At 44.8% G+C, this 19031-nt stretch overlaps 1 protein-coding gene across 3 annotated transcripts in view; it reads left to right on the top strand.

Moving 5' to 3' along the window:
• Nucleotides 1-316: 316 nt before the first annotated feature.
• The window catches only part of limk1a (LIM domain kinase 1a), a 46568-nt gene continuing 27853 nt past the window's right edge, over nucleotides 317-19031 (top strand). Inside the window, exons 1-4 of one of the 3 annotated variants that reach the window (XM_052035747.1) lie at nucleotides 317-993; nucleotides 1433-1529; nucleotides 17079-17217; nucleotides 18581-18690. In XM_052035747.1, coding sequence (XP_051891707.1) covers nucleotides 936-993; nucleotides 1433-1529; nucleotides 17079-17217; nucleotides 18581-18690 — 404 coding nt within the window. In that variant the 5' untranslated portion in view covers nucleotides 317-935. Of the gene's footprint in view, nucleotides 994-1432; nucleotides 1530-11509; nucleotides 11633-16220; nucleotides 16361-17078; nucleotides 17218-18580; nucleotides 18691-19031 lie in introns of those variants that run through there. The other 2 variants (XM_052035748.1, XM_052035749.1) reach the window with 2 other exon arrangements.

Here is a 19031-nt window from a genome sequence, read left to right on the forward strand (position 1 = left end):
TCTCTTTCCACAAATGATGCCTGACCTGCTGAGTAGTTCCAGCATTTTCTGTTTTTATTTTTGCTTCCTTATTCTGTATTGAAAACACCAATGTATTTAATCTATGCTAACAAATTGATGGTAAAGAGGTCCTGTAAACAATCAAGTTAACAGCTTCAGCGTTTATTTGTAATAAGCAGAAGCAGCTGAACATGTTCAGGTTGCATTGAGGTTTATTTACCATCAGTTCAGATAAGTCAATTCGTACGACTTTACAACTAATCGACTACATTCTGACCCCATTACGAAGTGCTTGGAGTTGCAGTATGACGAATTGTTCATTTGTGAGACCTTTAGGACTTCTGTAGGAATGTCCTTGTACCCAAAATGCAGTACGGATTCCACTAAATCGAAAATAAATCCATTTAAACATACTGTGGACATGGGAATGAAATTCAGGCCTTAAAGGTAACAGCAAGGGTATATCAGTGTGCATGCACAGTGTTATACGAGGTACATCTGGAATGCCGCAACAGATGCAGGGTGTAAATCTGGAGAACATGGGGTGGTGTACATCCATGGTATTACAGGGGGTGCACTGGTGTACATCAGGAGTGCTGCAGTGGCTGCGCTAGTGTACACTGGAGCGCTGCAGTGGGGTGTACCAGTGTAAATCCAGAGTGCTGCGGGATTGCATTGCCGTTTCTGCACTGTTGTGATTGTTTACTGTGGGGATTGCACTGTGATTAATCTTTCTGCGGGAGTTGCGTGTCCTGGGCGCTGCATGGTGTGGCGTGCAGCTTCCAGACATTCTCCTGCGAGTCCTCGGAGCAGCCAGCGGTCGGCCAGCTCGCCGCCGCCTGTGTGAGTGCAGAAAGTGGAGCAGCGGCTGGGTGTCCGCTCCGGTTCGGTCGGCACAAAGTCTGGTTTAGCGGTGTCAAGACTGCCGGGCGTGGATGTGGTTGATGCTGCTGTGCTGCACCTGGAGGGACGATCGGATGGGAGAGGAGGAGGGTGGGTACGGCCGGACGGTGTGTGGCTGCGGGCACGCCGACCCACTGCATCGCCCTGCCCGGTGCCACAGGACTTTGTTGCCCTCGGCTCCATTCATTGCACCGTCTTCCTTCATCTGCATCGGAGCGGGTCGCTGCCCGCCCTCCCCTGGAGGCGCTGACCCACCGTGTGGATATCTGCACCGCTCTCTGGCTGCATGCTCTCCTGGGCTGTGATTTATGATCACGCCCGGCTGCAGCACAGCGCATGGCCTTTGCTGGGGCACCATCCGGCCGCTTTGTGCTTTGTCTCCGTGCCTGTAGCTGGGTGCATCTGCCCTCCCAGGCCTTCTGTCGCTGAGTTGCTCTCTGTGTGTGTACACCGGGCCTGCCGGTGGGCGAGTGAAGGGCACGTTGCTCACTTGCTATGCTGTGTGTTAATTTGCTGTCTTGGGTTGCAGGGGGATGTTTGCCTTGCTGTGCGGGATGTGGCCGGTCCATCTATGATGGTCAGTACCTTCAGGCTCTTAATACAGACTGGCACAACGCCTGCTTCAGGTAGGCACCCAAGCTCTTACCTCTTTGTGTACGGTGCATTGTTAGTATTAATTCTTGTCTATTTTTTCCCAAAAGAAATCTGTAAATTGCATTTGAGAACATTGTGTAACATTCACTGCACATATACTGTCTGTAATATAGTACATGCTGTACAAAATCTACTGTTCAGTACATAAGAGTACAGTACATGATGCATAGTAGATGTATCACACTAAGTGTAATTGTGTGTGTATAACGTGACACTATGCTGTGGGGGAGTCTAAAACTAAGGGGCAGTTTCAGAATAAGAGGTTGCCTCTTTACTCTAGAGATGTGGATTTTCTTCTGAGAACTCAGTCTTTGGAATTTTCTTCCTCAGAAAGCTGTGGAGGTAAATTATTGACTACTCAAGGCAGAGACAGATTATGGGGAGCAAACAGGAAGGTGGAGCTGAGGTTGAGATCAGATCAGCCATGATCTCATTGAATGGTGGAGCTGGCTTGGGGCTGAATGGTCTATTCATGCTTCGGTTGGCTAACATCTTGGGTTTCTAAACAATCGTGGGGTTTTGAATATTAATGGTGAAATTTTCCAGCTGCCTGTGTGAGAACTTCAAGATGGTCCTTGATTGCTTTAATAAAAACAGAGAACACGCTCTGCTTCTGTGGAAGGAGGAAGAAAGTTACACCTCTGGTCCTTGACCTTTGTTCAGAGCTGGGAAAAGTTGAGGTGAATGCTTTTTGATGTGTAGTGAAAAGGAGATGTGGATAGGGGACAAACAAAGGTCCATGATAGGGAGGAAGGCAGAAGAAATTAAACACAGGTGATGATGGTAACAGCAAGGTGAAAAAAGGTAGTAGTGGGGAAAGCAAACGTGTACATGGGGGTATTGGAATTGCTGGGGAGGGTCGTGCCGATCTGGTGTCCCATAGCCCCATCCAGAAGGCCACATGTCTGCACTTACCTGGGCCAGGTATGTGTGGAATTTGGGGGTGCCACATACCTTGTTAGACTGGGTAAGGGGTGGGTGGGAGAGCTCTTGCTGGGCAGGATGTGGGTGGGGGGCTTATCTCTCTGGCCCTCCATCCTCTAGAGTCCAGCAGTGTGGATCTTGGCTACCGTAGTGCTTGGTCTGCCCTGAAAACACCCCAACAGGAGACAGGGGTTTGCCTTCTGTGAAAGCAGTCATTGGCCTCAAATTTTTAAACATCTGCTGAAAGTTTGAGACATTGCAAAGCTCTTAATTCAAGTGAATTATTTTAAGAAATGAAAATTAAGGGAATCAAGTCAACTGAGAAACACAAATACATCTTGAAGTAAAATTTAAAGTAAAGCACATTCATTTTAAAATAACTTGCCTTCCCCATTACCTCCCAGATCTTTGTGTCCAAACCCCATTGAAGTTGGTGTGTTTTTTGGATCCTGCAGTTGGTCTCATCTGGCACAGAACCAAAAGAGCTTTTCCTTCCCCTAGAATGATGAGGGAAATCTTGGCAAGAATGGGCCCTGCTTCTGGGTCGATCTTCTTGAGGTAGAGTGAATCAACCCCCTGAGTGCATCAGTAGGGCTTGGACCTGTGTGTTTCAGTCTGAATCTGGGAGTACAGGGCTTTAATTTCAATGAGCGAATGGCGGCAGTTCCATTTGAAGCCATTGGCTTCGACCAGCAGAATTCATTTTGTGTATGGTGCTGATCCTCAAACTTAAGTTGATCTCTGTTGAGACAGCCCAAGGAACCAAAGTCAGAATGAGGTAGCAAAATAAAGTTCCAGGTGAAGAGGAGCTCATGGTCAGATGTGGATTGATTGGCAGTGTCTCCACTAAACAGTCATTTGGTCTACGTTTGATCTCCCCAGCACTGAGGAGAGCACCTTGTGAGCAGTGAATTGAATGGAGTGAATTGAAGCGTACAAGTAAATGCTGTTTCACCCAGAAACAGTGGGGAACTGCACAGTGGAGATGGAGATGGTGAAGGGGCATGTGTTGCATCTTCTATAGTTGCATGGCAGTTGCTCTGAGGATGGAGATACTACTCAGGGTGTCCCACAGGGGAATGGTGCCTCTGGAATATTCAAAAGGGGCAAGAAAACGTGTTGCTGGTCTCATCATATTGAAGGTTTGGAAGATGGTCTGTTATAGTTTTGGAAGGGAGAAAGATTTGAGAGCTGAAGTGTAGCAAAGACATGGATATGGTTGAGACCCCCGTCAACCCTTGGTGAAGGCGACTCCTTGGTTGAGGAAGAAGGAATTTCTCAGAAGTACTGGTTGAAGGTGGCTTTCCCAGAACGGCTGTGGTTGAGAAATAAAGGGATGGAAGCAGATACTGGAAGTGGGGAGGAGGAAGTGTACGCAGTAGCCATGAATCTGGTTCCTGGTGATCCTTTGAAATGGAGAAGGGACGAGTTGGAGATGCTGCGAATTGTTAAGACACAGGAGGAGTCTGTTGAGTCAATGCCTGGCCATAGGATGACAATCCTGACCTTCCCATTTCCCATAACCCTGCGGTTTGGTTTTCTCAAGAGCCTTTCCCTTGTGGAAGTCCTGATCAATTCTAAAAGTTGCAAACATTCCTACCCCCCTTTGACTTGTAGAACACAATTTTTAAACTTGGGCATCCTTGTCTTTGAACAGCTCATTAATCAGTCCTATCAGAACCAGTCAAGATCTTGTACACTTTCAAATCTCTTGATCTTCTTTGCTGCAAGAGCAACCCCAGCTTCTCCAGTCTAACCTTCTCATCTCTGGAGCTAATGTAGTAAATGTTCTGACTCCCCTCTGGGGCCTTCACATTCAAAGCTACCTCCTAAAGTTAGGTGACCAAAATTGGACACAACATTCTAGTTGTAACCTAAACAACATTACAGGTTCAAGGAAGTCATGAGGGGCATAGATAAAATGGGTGCACATAGTCTTTTCCCCAGGGAAGGGGAATTAAAAACTAGAGGGCATAGGTTTAAGGTGAGAGGTGAAAGAGGGGCAACTTCTTCACGTCGAGGGTGGTGTGTATATGGAATGAGCTGCCAGAGAAAGTGGTTGAGGCAGGTACAATAACATTCAAAAAAACATTTGATTAAGTACGTGGATAGGAGGGGTTTAGAGGGATATGGGCCAAATGCGGGGAAATGGGACTAGCTTGATGGGCCTGTTTCCATGCTGTGTTATTCTGACTCCATAAGGTAACTTCCCCGCTTTTGCACTCTGACTCTATCTATAAACACCAGGGTCCCTTAAATATGTTGGAAGAGACTTGAAAGGGGAGGGGAAAAAGTTGGAAGAAGTCTAAAAGTCATATATTGGATCTGAAATAAAACAAAGTGTTGGGCAGGAATAGACAGATGATGGGTTACTTGTGGATCCTGAGGAGCTGGTGGAGGGGGCTGTGCATGGTTAGGGTGGAGGTTGTGAAGGAGGATTTCGGGAGGTGAGGTCAGTGACTCTGTCTTGGTTTTGGTCTGACTCTGGTCCCCTGCACTTTTTCAGATTCATTCACTATCATTTTCACATTCTGTTGCATAAACTGAGAACTTTGCCGGTTCCCTAACCTTTGCATGGTTCATCGGACTCTCACCCTCCCTCATCCTCCCATATTTCAACGGATCTGTTAGTGACCAGTATCAGCTGCAAGCCCACTGATTCCCACAGCTTCCTTGTTTACGCTTCAAGCCCCCCTGCTTCCTGAAAGTTCATTCCTTTGCCCCAGTTTCTGTCTTCACTTCTGTTTTGAGCTTCCACATCAATACTTCTGATGTTATATTTTTGATCCTCACCTGGAGATTCCCTTCCATAATAGCTGATGAGGTCCTCACTGTGCCTGCATTTCCTGCAGTTCTCTGTCCCACAGCTGTGATAAGGTTCTCATCTCTCGAATTCAATGGATAGTTTCCAATCCTTGCAATTTACCACTGCTAAATACACTTTTCCCTTCCTGTCCTTGCCTGTATTCTGAGGGGACCATTCCATCTGGGAAGCTGTAGTTTGCTGCACTAACACACACCAAACTCTTTCCCATGATGTTCCTGTTTAATGATAGAAAATGTACTTCTTGCCCTTTTTAACCCCCCCCAAACATCCTTGCCATTCAGGGTCCCCAAACTCGTTCAAGGTGAAACAGTAATTATTTGTACTATTTTCAATTTGATATTCTAAATACAATCTCCTTTTAGTCAAAGAACATCAATATAAATGACTGTGGGGGAAAAACTTTTGAGTCCTTAAGTATCGCCACTTGTAGTCACCACACCAAACGAAGGATGTGATGGCTAAGGAGGTTGCAGAGATTCATGGGGCGCTACTAGGACTCGAGGCTTGTAGCTGTGTGTTGAGACTGTCTAGGTTGAGGTTGTTTATTTTGGAACAAAGGAGACTGAGAGGAGATTCAACGTGTGTGTTGAAATTGAGAGGCCCCAATGGTAAGCAGAAGAGACCTATGGCACTTTGTAAAGAGGCCATTTAGTAGGGAGCATAGATATAAATGGTTTGGTGAAAGGATTAGAGGGGAGTTGAGGTTGTTAACTTGGTGAGTGCAGGAGCCTGGAACGTACTGCCTGAAGGTACCCGTAGGGCAGCGGTCCAAGAGCTGGGTATTGACACCATTTCTGGTTGGTGTGGACACCATAGGCTGATTGACCTGTTTATGCTATGAATTTCCATGATTTCTGTGGTCTATTGAATACATCACAGCTTTTGGGCTCAATGTCAAGCTCAAGAGTTCAGAATAGTAATCCTACTGGACCCATGTTCATTCTGTTGCCACTCTCCTCCTCATCCATTCATATTGCGTCTTGTTCCTTTCTTCCCTTCCCCACTTTTTTACATTTGTAAACTTTCATCTCTTTTAAGTTTTGAAGATGTTAGATGTCTTCACACATGCTGCTGAATTTGCATGATTATTTTGCTTTTGTATTCAAAATTGTTTCCATATTAGTGTACATCTGAAGTGAATTTTTGAATTGCATGGCTAGAGTGAAGTACTTAGGAAAATACTTGGTGTTGGAGTAATTTGAATAAAGATATTGCTCAAGTGGTGTGTTGGCACATATGCAACTTTTGGGAGAAGTAATTGTACCAGTAAATATACATCAAGAGTGCAATTAATATATTGCACATAATTGTGCCAAAATATATTGACACATAGTTAATGAATCATAGCAGTGCTGGTAGGGTCTGATCTGTTCCTTGATGCAGCAATGCAGAATATTTGTATAGCATTGGGAGATTTAGTGTGTAAATAATGTACTAGGTTAATGTACAATATAAATCTATATGTGACCTCGTGTCTGCTGGAGTTAGATATTATAGTCAAAATGAATTATTGCCATATGTAAGGTTCCTAAATCAAACACTGTTCTAAATTCAGCATGTAGTACAGTATTTCTGAATATTATAGAGAAATTCTGCAAGACACTTGTAAGAGTTGTGCTGAACTTAATTGATCTTTTTCACAGTGTATAGCATTGTATGTTAGCCTGCTAGATATTATGTATATAGGATTGCATTATAGCCTATTGAACTTTGTGCATCTGTGTGAAACCATTGTAGGTTAGTAAAGCAAAAACTACGAGCTCTAAAAACATGAAATAAGAATTGCTGGAGATGCTCAAAAGATTGGACAGCATTGATGGAGAGAGAAATACAGTTAATGTTTCAGACAGCCTTTCAGCAGAAATGGAAAAGTGAGAAAATGAGTGCATTCTAAGTTTCAGAGAAGGGGAAGAGGTGGAGAGAACAAAGGGGATGTCTGTGATAGGATGGAGACCAACCAAAGTTGTCTGGTAAGTGCACTGCTGTTGGTGCTGTCCAGGAGAGGGTACTGAAGGCTTGTGAATCCCTGCTGATCTGTCTGGAGGGGGTGTAAATGGGAGATAAGTGAGGATTGTGGAGGAAAAATACAATGCTGGAAGTGAGGGTTATAACACTGCAGCTAATGGAAATCGGACCTGAAAGAATTCCAACGATGATCAGTGGATTGGGTGGCATCTGTGAAGAGAGAAGGACTGAGTTACTGCTACAGGTGGATGACCTGAAATCAGAGCTGACTGTCTTTGACACAAGTAGGAAAGGCTGGTTATCTGAGATTAGTTCCTGAGAGCTGGAGTTTGCCTGCCTAGAAGACAAGGTGCTGTTCCTTGAGCTTTGGGCATTGTCGGAACAGTGCAGGAGACCAAAAACAGCAGGAGTTGGATGGAAAGTGAAGGTAACGGACATCTCCCTTCTTCCCTTCCGGCGTTCTGAAGGCACCTTTCCCTTTGGAACTCCCTGGTTTGCTCTTCCTTCTACGTCACTTCCCACACTACTTCAGGAGATGCAATACCTGCCTTTTTATCTCTTCACTTCCCACCCATCCAAGGAATCCAAACAGCCTTTCCATGCGAAGCAGGGATTCCTTTTCCTCCTCTTAATTCAGTGCATTCCATTCATTGTCCAAAATCTTCTCCCCTGCATTGGAGAAACAAATGCAGATTGAGTGACTACTTTGCAGAAACCTCTGTTCTGTCCCCAAGGATGACCTTGAGCTTCCAGTTGTATTTCACTTTAATTCTGTTCCACTCCCACCCTGACCACTGTCATTGGTCTCCTACATTATTCCAAGGAAACCAAGTGTAAGCTTGAGCAAGAGCACCTTGTCTTCTATCTGGGCATCAACTTTGACAATATCAGATAACCAGCCCTCCCTGTTTGTGTCATAACCGGCCAGTTCTGATGTGAGTTTTGCACCTGTAACATTAACTCAGGTTTTTCCCCTCTCAATGGATTTCTAGCATTCTTTAACTTCAGATTTCCAGCAACTGCACAGTTCTGCATCTTGCAGTTCCAGCACTGCTTTTGGATGCTAATGCTCAGGAATTTTCCCCCTAAAGGAAGAAGAGATTTGACTCCTTAAAATTCTGCATTTGACCAAAATCTCCTGTTCTGATACCTCCTAATAAAGCTTGGTGTCATTTGTTTTACATCCTCTTGAGGACTGCATTTATAATGCTACAAACCACTGCCTGGTCTGTTTGCTCCTTATTCTTTTCTGCTCCATCAGTGAGACAGATTGTAATAATATTTCTATTACAATCTACCTGGGACTGTATAATGGGGAAATGTAGACAAACCTTCACTGGAGTTCTAAACCCTGGTTTGTGGGGCTGGTGAATTGGGGCTTGGCATTTTGTGGGGGTTGGGAGCTAATAGGCTGATTGGAGGAGTGGGAGGGAGGGATACCTGGGAGATCAGTGCAGTGTTTGGTTGAGGACCAGTGGTGGTGGGAGGGAGCTCAGAATCGGCAATAGCATCACATCAGTAGGGAAGGAGATCAGGCCCAGATACTTTTGTTTGAAGTGGGTAGGAATCATTGCAATGGGGGGGGGGGGGGGGGAATGGAATTGATACAGTAATGGGGAACCCTAACTTCCAGTCCAGCACTGAAATAAGAAATAAAATTTGCTGGAAGCACTCTGGAGGTCAGACAGCATCTGTGGGTGGAGGGAGGTGGTGTGTGGGGGGAAGAAGCAGAATGTTTTGGGTGGAAGACCATTTGAGAAAGGACAAAGGAGACTTGGGGTGAAATAAGTAGTTTTAATTTTCAGTGAGGGTGGTGGGAGGGATGGGTAGGAAGAGGGAATGTGTGATAGTGTGGTCTGGTTAAATGGGTTAATGTGGGCAATTAGATGGTTGTGCTTTTGTATGATGTGTTGCTAATATCAGGACTGTGGGACATGTTCAGTGGGTCAGCCTGTACTAATAGAGAGAGAACCTGAGGTAAAATCAGATGGTTGACTGTTTAACTTCAGTGTAATAAATGTAGGCAGAGAGCTCCGCCTGCAATGTGTGCTGTATATTTAGCAATATATTCTAGTAATAGAATTGACAGACACACCCACCACACCGGACATGCTCCCACACCCCTGTTATTAGCAACATGTAACACAGAAGAGTACTCACCCCTAACTGCCCCATTCAAATAGACCTCACCTTGTCACAGATATTCCCTTGGTCTCACCCATCCTTCTCTATATGTTCTCTGCACCTTCTCTACCTCTTAAAGTTCTGATGAAGGCCTCTGATCTAAAACATTAACACTCAGAAACTCTTTCCAGCTGCTACCTGACTGCATTTTCTGTATTTATTTTGTATTTCCAGCATCTGCAGTCTTTTCAGTTGTTCATTTGATGTGGAGTAGGACCCTGTTGCCCTGGGAGTGACAGCCACCTTCCTGTTATTGTGGTCCCACTTCTCCAAGGCTCAAAAGAGCATCACACAGCAAGTGATGTCATCCTGTGCATCCCCAGCACAACACTGTGTGACACTGGAATTGCCTGATTGAATTTCCAGGGTGGTGCACAGTGACTCATTATCATGCGAAATGACTGTTATGTTTCAATCTGGGAAAGTTTGATTTATTTCTGTTTCTTAATGCTGACAAAACTGCTGTGTAGTTTCATTTCCAGTTACAAGCTGGGCTCATTACTGTATGTCCCATGGAGCCCAGATCACAATAACATGGATTTGTGTCTGCATCAGTCAGACTTCTCAAAGTTAAGGGTTAATATCAGCCGAACTCGACAACTACATTTGTTCATGGGGCAAAATGTTTTCTAAAGAAAACTGGGATGCCTCATGGAAAGTGTGACTGGAGCAACATCAAACATGAGTGCTTTTAAAACTGCAATAGTGTAATAAATGTAGGCAGAGAGATCAATTGACTTTGCGTGCTGTATATTTAGGAATATATTAATTAAATTGCTTGAGATTTGAGAATAGATAGACCAGGAATTCTATGTTCTTGTCTGAGGGGAAATGTATTTAATTAAGCAGTTAGGATTGTTTACATAAATACATTTAGCAAAGGATTTAGCACTGCATCATGTACCTGATGTCGTCGAAAGGAAGGTACAAAGGAACATGGTTTTCAATAGATTGGTTGAGAGAAACTAAATAACTACTATATATATTTATAACCAACAGTGAATGTGAATGAAGGCTGTTCCATGCACTGTTATGCCCTCGAGTGTCATGAATTGTAAGTTCAAAAATTTAAAAAAAACTAAATGCTGGAAATCTGAAATAAAACAGAAAATGCTGGAAAAGCTCAGCAGGTTGAACAGCTTCTGTAGAAAGAGAAGTACTCAATGTTTCAGGTCTATGACACTCCGTCACAGAATTGACAACATTAGGTTGCTGATTATGAACAAAATGGATATTGCTATTCAGATCAGAATGCGGCTGTTCCTTAAGTAGATAAAGGACAGATCCCTTGTCTCAAAAATTCAAACTGGGCGACACTGGAAGTTTGATCACATGACTTCCTGGCTGCTGCTGTTTCTTCGTCATCATCATCCCAACCCACCCAGTCAAACTGCCTCTTGATCCCAGCATCGCTAACCTTCCCCCCCCCCCCCCCCCCCCCCCCCCTGTGCTGCTAGTCACTGTGGGAGCCCATTTTTTAACTTGGCAATCTTGCAAATGAGGAATAAGTCAAACTGATCAGAGTTACTAAGCCTGTGGACTGGGAGGGCTGCAGTCAGGAGCCACCAGCCCTAGTGCTTTAAACAGGTGGATCAGACCACATCGGGAGTGTTTTATGAATGTGAATGGAGCTGCAAAGATGTGTTCCAAAGGTGAACGTAGCAGATGGGAGAGGTTGCAGCCAAACAAAAATAATTTTCTGCAAGCTCCTATTGTCATTGTGAATCTCGTCTACTTCCATGTTATTAACTTCTCCAAATCAATTCCTCCTTGATGTCAAAAAGGAATTTTCGCAGAAGTCTGAAAGTGCAGTCGATACTTCTGATCGCGACTGGGTCTGTAGCTGGAACAGGTGTACACTTCAGTGGTTTCCCTCCCCCCCCCCCCCCCCCCCGCATCCTCCCTTGCAGGCTGTAACAGGAAGTGGACTGGCTTGTGTCTCAGTACTGGTGGTGAGGTCATTATCAATTATGGTACGTGGTAGGACAGCTAATTTTGGATACCAGTGGCGTGTGCAAGCCTTTACGGATGCTTACAGACGGGCTTGTTTGAAACAATGAGTTACTGCTGCCCTTTCATCAAAGATTTGGAGAAACCAGAGTTGAGTGGCTTCACCCACGGTTGCAGAATGTTGACCCGTTGCTACAGAGTCCGCTCCTCAAACTCTAGGATCAGGTGAGTAGCAGAGCTCCCGACATTACCACCTCTTAACACTGGACAGCCACATTGGTAGTCTGTAACATTGGCTCACCGTGGATGTCGATGTGAATCTCTATCTGAATGGCTCACTACTAAGTTGTCGCCCTGGCCTGTTTCCTGAGCCTTTTCCCAGTTAGCATCTGCTGTTGATTTTTTTTCATCTTTTTGGACTTCATTGTGGCAGAATTTCAGACACTAGCTGCAACTTCTGAAAGTATCAATAGTTGGCAATCCAGGTCAGTGTTACGATTACCTTTTTGTTTAGTGTATTGGTCCAACATCCTGCTGAGGCACAGTTTCATAAATGTGTGGTGTAATTTTTCATCTTCAATAGTGACAGATCTCTATCCACCTAATGTTATACAGTGACACTGTACTGTACCCCAGTGGAATACTTGTACCTGTTACAATGAGGGGAATTGTAGGGGGGGGGAGTAGAAAGTTTCTCTAGAGTCTTGAACCAAATGTAGAAGTAAACTTGAATGAGCCTGACAGGCCCATTGTAGGTTGGGGGAAATGAGATGGAGGGGTCGCTGTTTCTTAATTCCTACCCAGTCCTCATTGCCCTACTGTTACAGTCCTTGTCTCCTTTTCCCACTGAAACCCTTTAGTCACCTATCAATGGTTGGAGGTTGGGAAAGGAAAAGAAATCAGCTGGAGTGCCAAACCTTGAATCGGCCTCCTCAGTCCTTGTAGCATTTCTGATCATGTATTTAACACTGTTAATCAAAGACTAATCTCTGCCTGTTCTTGTAATGTATCTCAGGGAAAATATATCAAAGTTATTATCCTTGTCCCTTATCACCCATTCCAACATGCCCACAGTTATCATCCCTGGCTGTTGGCAGCCTTGGATGTATCTGACTCCAAACTGAACCAGGCTCGCTGTTCTTTACACCGCATACTACCTGTGCCCACCTCCACCCACAAAGGTCCTCTCTGCCACCTCCAGTGCTTTCTACCCATCTGCCGCTGCCCGTTTCCCACCTGGCTCTCCATTCCGCCAATGCATTTTTCCTGTCATCGTTGACCTTATTGTATCCCTCTAATGCTGCCCTCTAACACAGTTCAGCTACGTACCCCCATCCCAGGCTCTCGCTCTCCTGACTTAAATCTCTCGTGCTTGTGCTTGTACTCCTACCCTCTGCTGCAATGTCAGTGGACATGCTGACAGCTGCTTGGATCTCATCCACTGGAAATCCTTCACAAGACCTGCTCCCTGTCTTGACCAAACATTTGGGCACTAAGTTATTTCCTTTCATCTGTTTTCCTTTTTCACTCTGAAGCTTGGAATATTTTTCTATGTTAAAGGTATTATAAGTAAGGAGTTTATTTGATTGCCATCTCTTTGGCCCTTGGTGGCTCTTGGCAATGGTCGCTCAGATTACCTGTAGACCTTTCAGATTAGTGTTATACAGCATGGAAACTGGCCCTTCTGCCCAACTTGTCCATGCTGACCTAAGTTTTCTACCTGAGTTAGTCTCTTTAGTCTGCATTGGGCATGTATCCCTCTAAACCTTTCCTGTCCTTGTACCTGACTAAATGTCTCTTAAATGTTGCAACCGTACCCTCCTCTACCACTTCTGGGAGCTTGTTCCATGTATCCACCACCCTCTGTGTGGAAATAGTTGCCCTGTAGGTCCCCTTTAAATCTTAGAGTCAGAGAAATATAGGATTGCAGAGTTGGACGGTGTTTTGAAGTGGGCCTTTAACATGTATCAGTGCTGCCATCACCCATGCGCAGAGCCTATTCAGTGGCCCTACTCACTCCCTGTTCCTTTCACAGGGCTGGTTTGGCACAATCTGCTTTTGTACACTCTCAAGCCCTATCTTCTGCTCAGTAGGGGCCCAAGCTATTTGCAGGTTGTGGTTGGGTGCATTAGCCACAAAACAGTGGTTCTGTTTATATCATCATGGCACAAAGACTAGCTTGGAAGATCCTCCTTCACATTTCAAAGAACATCCTCTTCATCTTTCACGTTATGATGGCCATTTAGTTCCAGATAAGCACCGGTAATTGGAGTTGTTTCATTATTATCACATGAACCAAGATACTGTAGAGAAACTTAGATTTACAAGCCATCCACACAGATCATTTCAAGACACAAGTATATTGAGGTAGTACCACTTTGTACTAAAATGGATTTCGTTTTTGTTCTAATTATGTTCTTGTAAAAATTGTGTATAATTTGTTTTTCTTGTGAATGCTGCTTGTATGCTATGTGCCTGTGATGTTGCTGCAAGTAAGTTTTTCCATTGCATCCTGTGCATTCATGTACTTGTGCATATGACAATGGACTTGACTTTGACTTTAAAAAGCAATACCAGAGTGCAGAATAAAGTGTTACAGTTATAGAGAAAGTGCAGTGCAGGTAGACAAGGTGCAAGGGGCATGATGAGGTAGATTGAGAGGCCAAGAATTCATCACTAACGTACAAGAGTTCTGTTTGAGGATTTTATAACAGTGAGATAGAAGCTGTCCTTGAGTCTGGTGGTGTGTGTTTTCAAGCTTTTGTAGCTTCTGCCTGATGGGGCTTTGAAGGATGGTGACTGGGGAGTGGAAATTTGGTTTTTCACTGCTGTTCAGTGTAATGCTTCACAGTGCCGGCAACCCAGGTTCAATTCCGGCCACTGTCTGTAAGGAGTTTGTACGTTCTCCCCGTGTCTGCATGGGATCCTCTGGGTGCTCCGGTTTCCTCCCACATTCCAAAGACTTGCGGGTTGCTATGGTGGCACCGGAAGCGTGACAACACTTACAGGCTGCCCCCAGAACACTACGCAAAAGATGCATTTCGCTGTGTGTTTCGATGTACATGTGACTAATAAAGACATCTTCAAATATTGTCTGCAGACTGGATTGACATTCATTGTCTGCAGACTTCAAATCCCACACCTTGTGTGACCTGTATAATTAATTCATCCCATTGTCCAGTTGTGGCCTCTGGATCAGGATTCAGTGACTCATCTGATGTATGTTCCATTTTTATTTCATCTTGATTTTCACCTTTTGCCCCGTTTCCTTCTCATTGAATATTCTTAGTGATTTGTTCTTTTAATTTCTCCTTCTGCTCTTCCCTCAAAAGTTGGGGTGTACATTGGGGGTAATTCCTTGGTCTCATCCCCTGCCTCTTGATGCCACTTGTGCAGCATCTAGCTATGCAGGTGAGGCAGTCAAATTCCTGGCCTGGTTGATGGGGAAATTTGGAGGTTTGATAGCATGTGAAAATTGAGGGTTAGGGTTCACGTAGCCTTAATCTCAAGGGATGTGTTGCCTGTTTGGAGCCCACAGTATGGGCTGTTCTGTATAGGCACTCATGGGAGATTGGATCACTTTTTTTGGGCTTCAGTAAGATTACAAAGCAGGGATGTAATAGTTACAGCCATTACCCCAGTTTGTTTCCTTTGTGTGAGCTAGTCTTTAAGTGAATGTCCAACACAGTTTGCTTTAAGCACATTCACGGCCTTTGATAACGTGATAAAAGGTGCGAGTCGTAGAACTCGGGCAATTGTGACGCTCGCTACCTGTCATTTTGCAGAACTCTGTGGAGGAAGGAACAACAACGCTTCCCTCTTTTAAAAAAAAATGGAAGTACTGGGGGCCAGCTCATTTAAACTTTCATTTCAAATTGCTCAAAGCCCCTCCTATCGTATTCCCGGTGTCTGTCCAGTGAGACTGAGGCATTGGCTGCCTAACTTCTGCCTCTTGTCCAGGTCGCTGTTCTGGTTCTTTACAAAATTGTTACAGCTGCGATGAAGGTCGTAGCCCATTTAATCCATTACTAGCTCCTTGTAGAGCAGTCCAAATCATCCCATGTCCCCATTCTCTTATTTTTACTGTAGCCTAGCAATTTTCTGTTCACTGCTTAACCAACTTCCCGAAAGACGTGTTTCACTCTGCCTCTGTCACCTTTTGCAGGCAGTGAAATTAGGATCATATTCGCCCTGCCTTTCTAAACAAAAATTCTTGCTTTTGCTCTTTCTCCACCCCCCCCCCCAGTATCTCGTTCGCATCACTTTTAAACTATTTGCGACTGAGAACAGCAGACCCTGTCTGAACCTTTCATGATCTTGCACCCTCTCTATTAAATCTCGTCTCAACTTTTTGTACCAACACAGCCTCTCCTGTATAACTTTGTAGCTGAAATCTGCATTACTGGAAATAGTCTAGTAAGTCGCCTCTGGACCTTTTGCATCCCTCCTTCAGCCTGGTAGCTAGAATTGGTTACAAAAAAATGTTTTTAATAGGAATTCAGTGCAACTTTCCAATATTTTTATGAAGCTCTGGATTCCTTATACTGCACTCAAGTTCTCGGTCTTTCTCAGCAACTCTGCGTACTTGCATAGTTGGCCAGCAATTGCTGCAGCCTGTGAATGGAGGTAAGGGGAAATTGCTGCAGTGACGTCAAAGATCCTAAATGGTCCGGAGGTCATGGGTCTGGGCTGCATTTTATTATTTTAAGGGATCTGATTTCTTTTGGGGTGGGGGGGGGTCTCTGTTAAATTAAATGAGGCTTTGTGTAACGACTAGTTGGGGGGAGAGCTGCTCTCTGATAAATGAGTGGTCGGGAGAATGAACACGAGGGCTTCTGGCTGCAGAGAAGCAGATCAAAGCTTTGCAACGTTCTTTGTCTGACTGCTGAATCGCTGCTAATCCCCAGCCCTCTGCCTTGCTCTCTGAGTGAGCTGTTTCACCAGGAGATGCAGGTACAGTGACGGCTGCTATCAGAGAAAGGGGCTGAGGTTGGAGGCAGTGGCTGAGTCGCTGCTTGTGCACCAGTGACGGCAGTGAATCGGAAACCCTCACTTGAGTGCTGTCATTGATTCATGCCTGTACCAAAAGAGACACAAGTGGAAAGAGTTCTGTCTTAAATCCACTTTGACATACAATTTGCATCAATAATGAAATCTAAGTTGTTCAGTTGAAGTGGGCCAGTGGGAATTTTTGAAGCATTAATGATTTCCATCACCTTGTGGAAAGTTTATATTGGATTCCCTCCACACCTCTGTCATTGCAGACTCACAGGCACATCAGAGCAGGAGCTGAGCATGCTCTCCTTTACATTGGGAGCTTCCCTGGTTCCCTGCATTGGGCTGTAGGGTATGTCTGTCCTTCCAGCTGAAGGGGCTGTGTTATTGAGAGGGCTTCAATGTCAGTCTTTGACTACTTGTTTAGTGGCTGAGTGTTCTCCACCTGTTCACCACAATTCTGGTTCCTGCACGCATCCTGTTTAACTGAGCTGCAGTTCACTGTGATCTGTGCACTTTTTATTGAGATGTTCACCCCCAGATCGGTGTTGTTACTTGGGCAGGCCTAGCAGCAGGTGAAAGTGGTGATTCTCTGCTCCGAATCGAGGAGGATAGGAGCTCGGACTGGTATCCCCCCTCTGCTCTCTGTTAATGCCTGTGCTTTCTGCTCCAACAGGTGTTGTGAGTGTAACATTTCACTCACTCATTGGTACTATGAGAAGGAAGGCCGGCTCTACTGCAAGAAGGACTACTGGGCTCGGTTTGGGGAGCTGTGCCATGGCTGCTGTGAGCGGATCACTAAAGGGCTGATCATGGTAAGGGCTGTGGGACTGGGAGGAGATGTGGTCAGCCATAGAGAGAGATGGCATGGAAACAAACTCTTGGGCCCACTGAGTAATGTTGCTCCTAGATCTTCACACAGCCTTTTCACTGATCAAACTGTCCTTGGATCATTTTGCATGAATTATTACATAATGTCTATACATCAGCATGGACAGATGTTGACGGAACTCACAAGATCACAAGACAAAGGAGCAGAAGTAGGCCATACGGCCCATTGAGTCTGCTCCATGAGCGACACTAAAACTATTCCTATCTAGCCCCAATTTCCGGCCTTATCCCCATATCCCTCAACCTTGACTAATTAGAAACCTATCTATCTCCTCCTTAAACGCCCCCAATGATTGGGCCTCCACAGCTGTACGTGGCAAAGAATTCCACAATTTCACTACTCTCTGGCTAAAGAAATTCCTCCTCTTTTCTGTTTTAAACCGGTACCCTCTAATTCTAAGATTGTGCCCTCTAGTCCTGGACTCGCCCACCAAGGGAAACATCTTAGCCACACCAACTCGTGGGATGTACTTCGTGCTAGGATGCAGATAGAAACATTTATATTAGAAGGAAATGAATTTGCTCCATTATTGTCAACACATGTGAATGGAGTGTCTCGTGTGTTCACTGAACAGAAATAGTTACCAGCAATTCCTAGGGACCCACGTCCCTCTGGTGGGTACCAATCACCAAACTCATCAACCCCCAGCTCCAGAAATACTTGTTTCAAAGTGAGGAAAATTTACGAGGTCTTTAAACTTGTCCTCAGTGGCAAGGTGGAAGCCCCCAAAAGTAATATTAACTTTGAGAAATTGGCATAATGGACTGAGAGAAATAATTCTGGTCCTTTTATAACAACATGGATATCCAGCAATTAAAAGCAATGCAATAATGGACAACAGAATTGTTCAGCTGTTCTAAATCAGATTACTGGAAATTTTAAAAAGTCAGGAATTGTTTACAGATAATGGAGAGGCTCAGGGAGAGGATGTTGCAAGATCCATCGGGTAATAAGAGAAGCCAGGCCTGAAAGAAGATACATGGGTTGTTTGGAGTGTGGCACTTTGAACGAGAAGGCAAATTGTGTTGGGGGTGGGAAGGGGGCTTAGTTCCTGGAATCGCCAGAACAGATGGCAAAGCTTTTTCTAGTTCCTGTACCTTCCTGTAACCAAAGCAACACCAGATCCTGTTAGCACCAACATCTCAGCCACATCAGTGCCTCTAACTGTCCGAGCAGTGACAATGCTTCAACCACAACCAACAATCTCAGGTGTTCCAGACTTGGCACCCTGAAATTTAGTTGCTGGATGTATTAATCAGATGTGTGAATCTTTGTTTATCCTGCAGGTCGCTGGGGAACACAAGTATCACCCAGAATGCTTTACATGTCTGAAGTGTGGTGCATTTATTGGAGATGGCGACACCTATGCATTGGTAGAGCGCTCTAAACTCTACTGGTAAGTACTGCACAAGGGCATGTTATACCCAAAGGTCTCTGTCAGTTACATCAGTAGTGGTGGGTGCATGGAATGCACTGCTGGCAGAGGTTGTGAGGGCAGATACATTAGGGACATTTGAGAGACTCTTAGACACATGAATGATAGAAAAGTAGAGGGCTGTGTGGGAGGGAAGGGTTAGATAGATCTTAGAGCAGGATAAAAGGTCGGCACAACATTGTGGGCCGAAGGGCCCGTACAGTGCTGTAGTGTTCTATGTTACGTTTGCTTTAATGCTGAATTTCACGGGTAAGCTGGCATTATTCCCCTCTACTTCGATATTTTTTTTAAGGCAGTCCTAT

This window comes from Pristis pectinata, chromosome 21, assembly GCF_009764475.1.
Source record: "Pristis pectinata isolate sPriPec2 chromosome 21, sPriPec2.1.pri, whole genome shotgun sequence".
Classification (NCBI taxonomy): Eukaryota; Metazoa; Chordata; class Chondrichthyes; order Rhinopristiformes; family Pristidae; genus Pristis; species Pristis pectinata.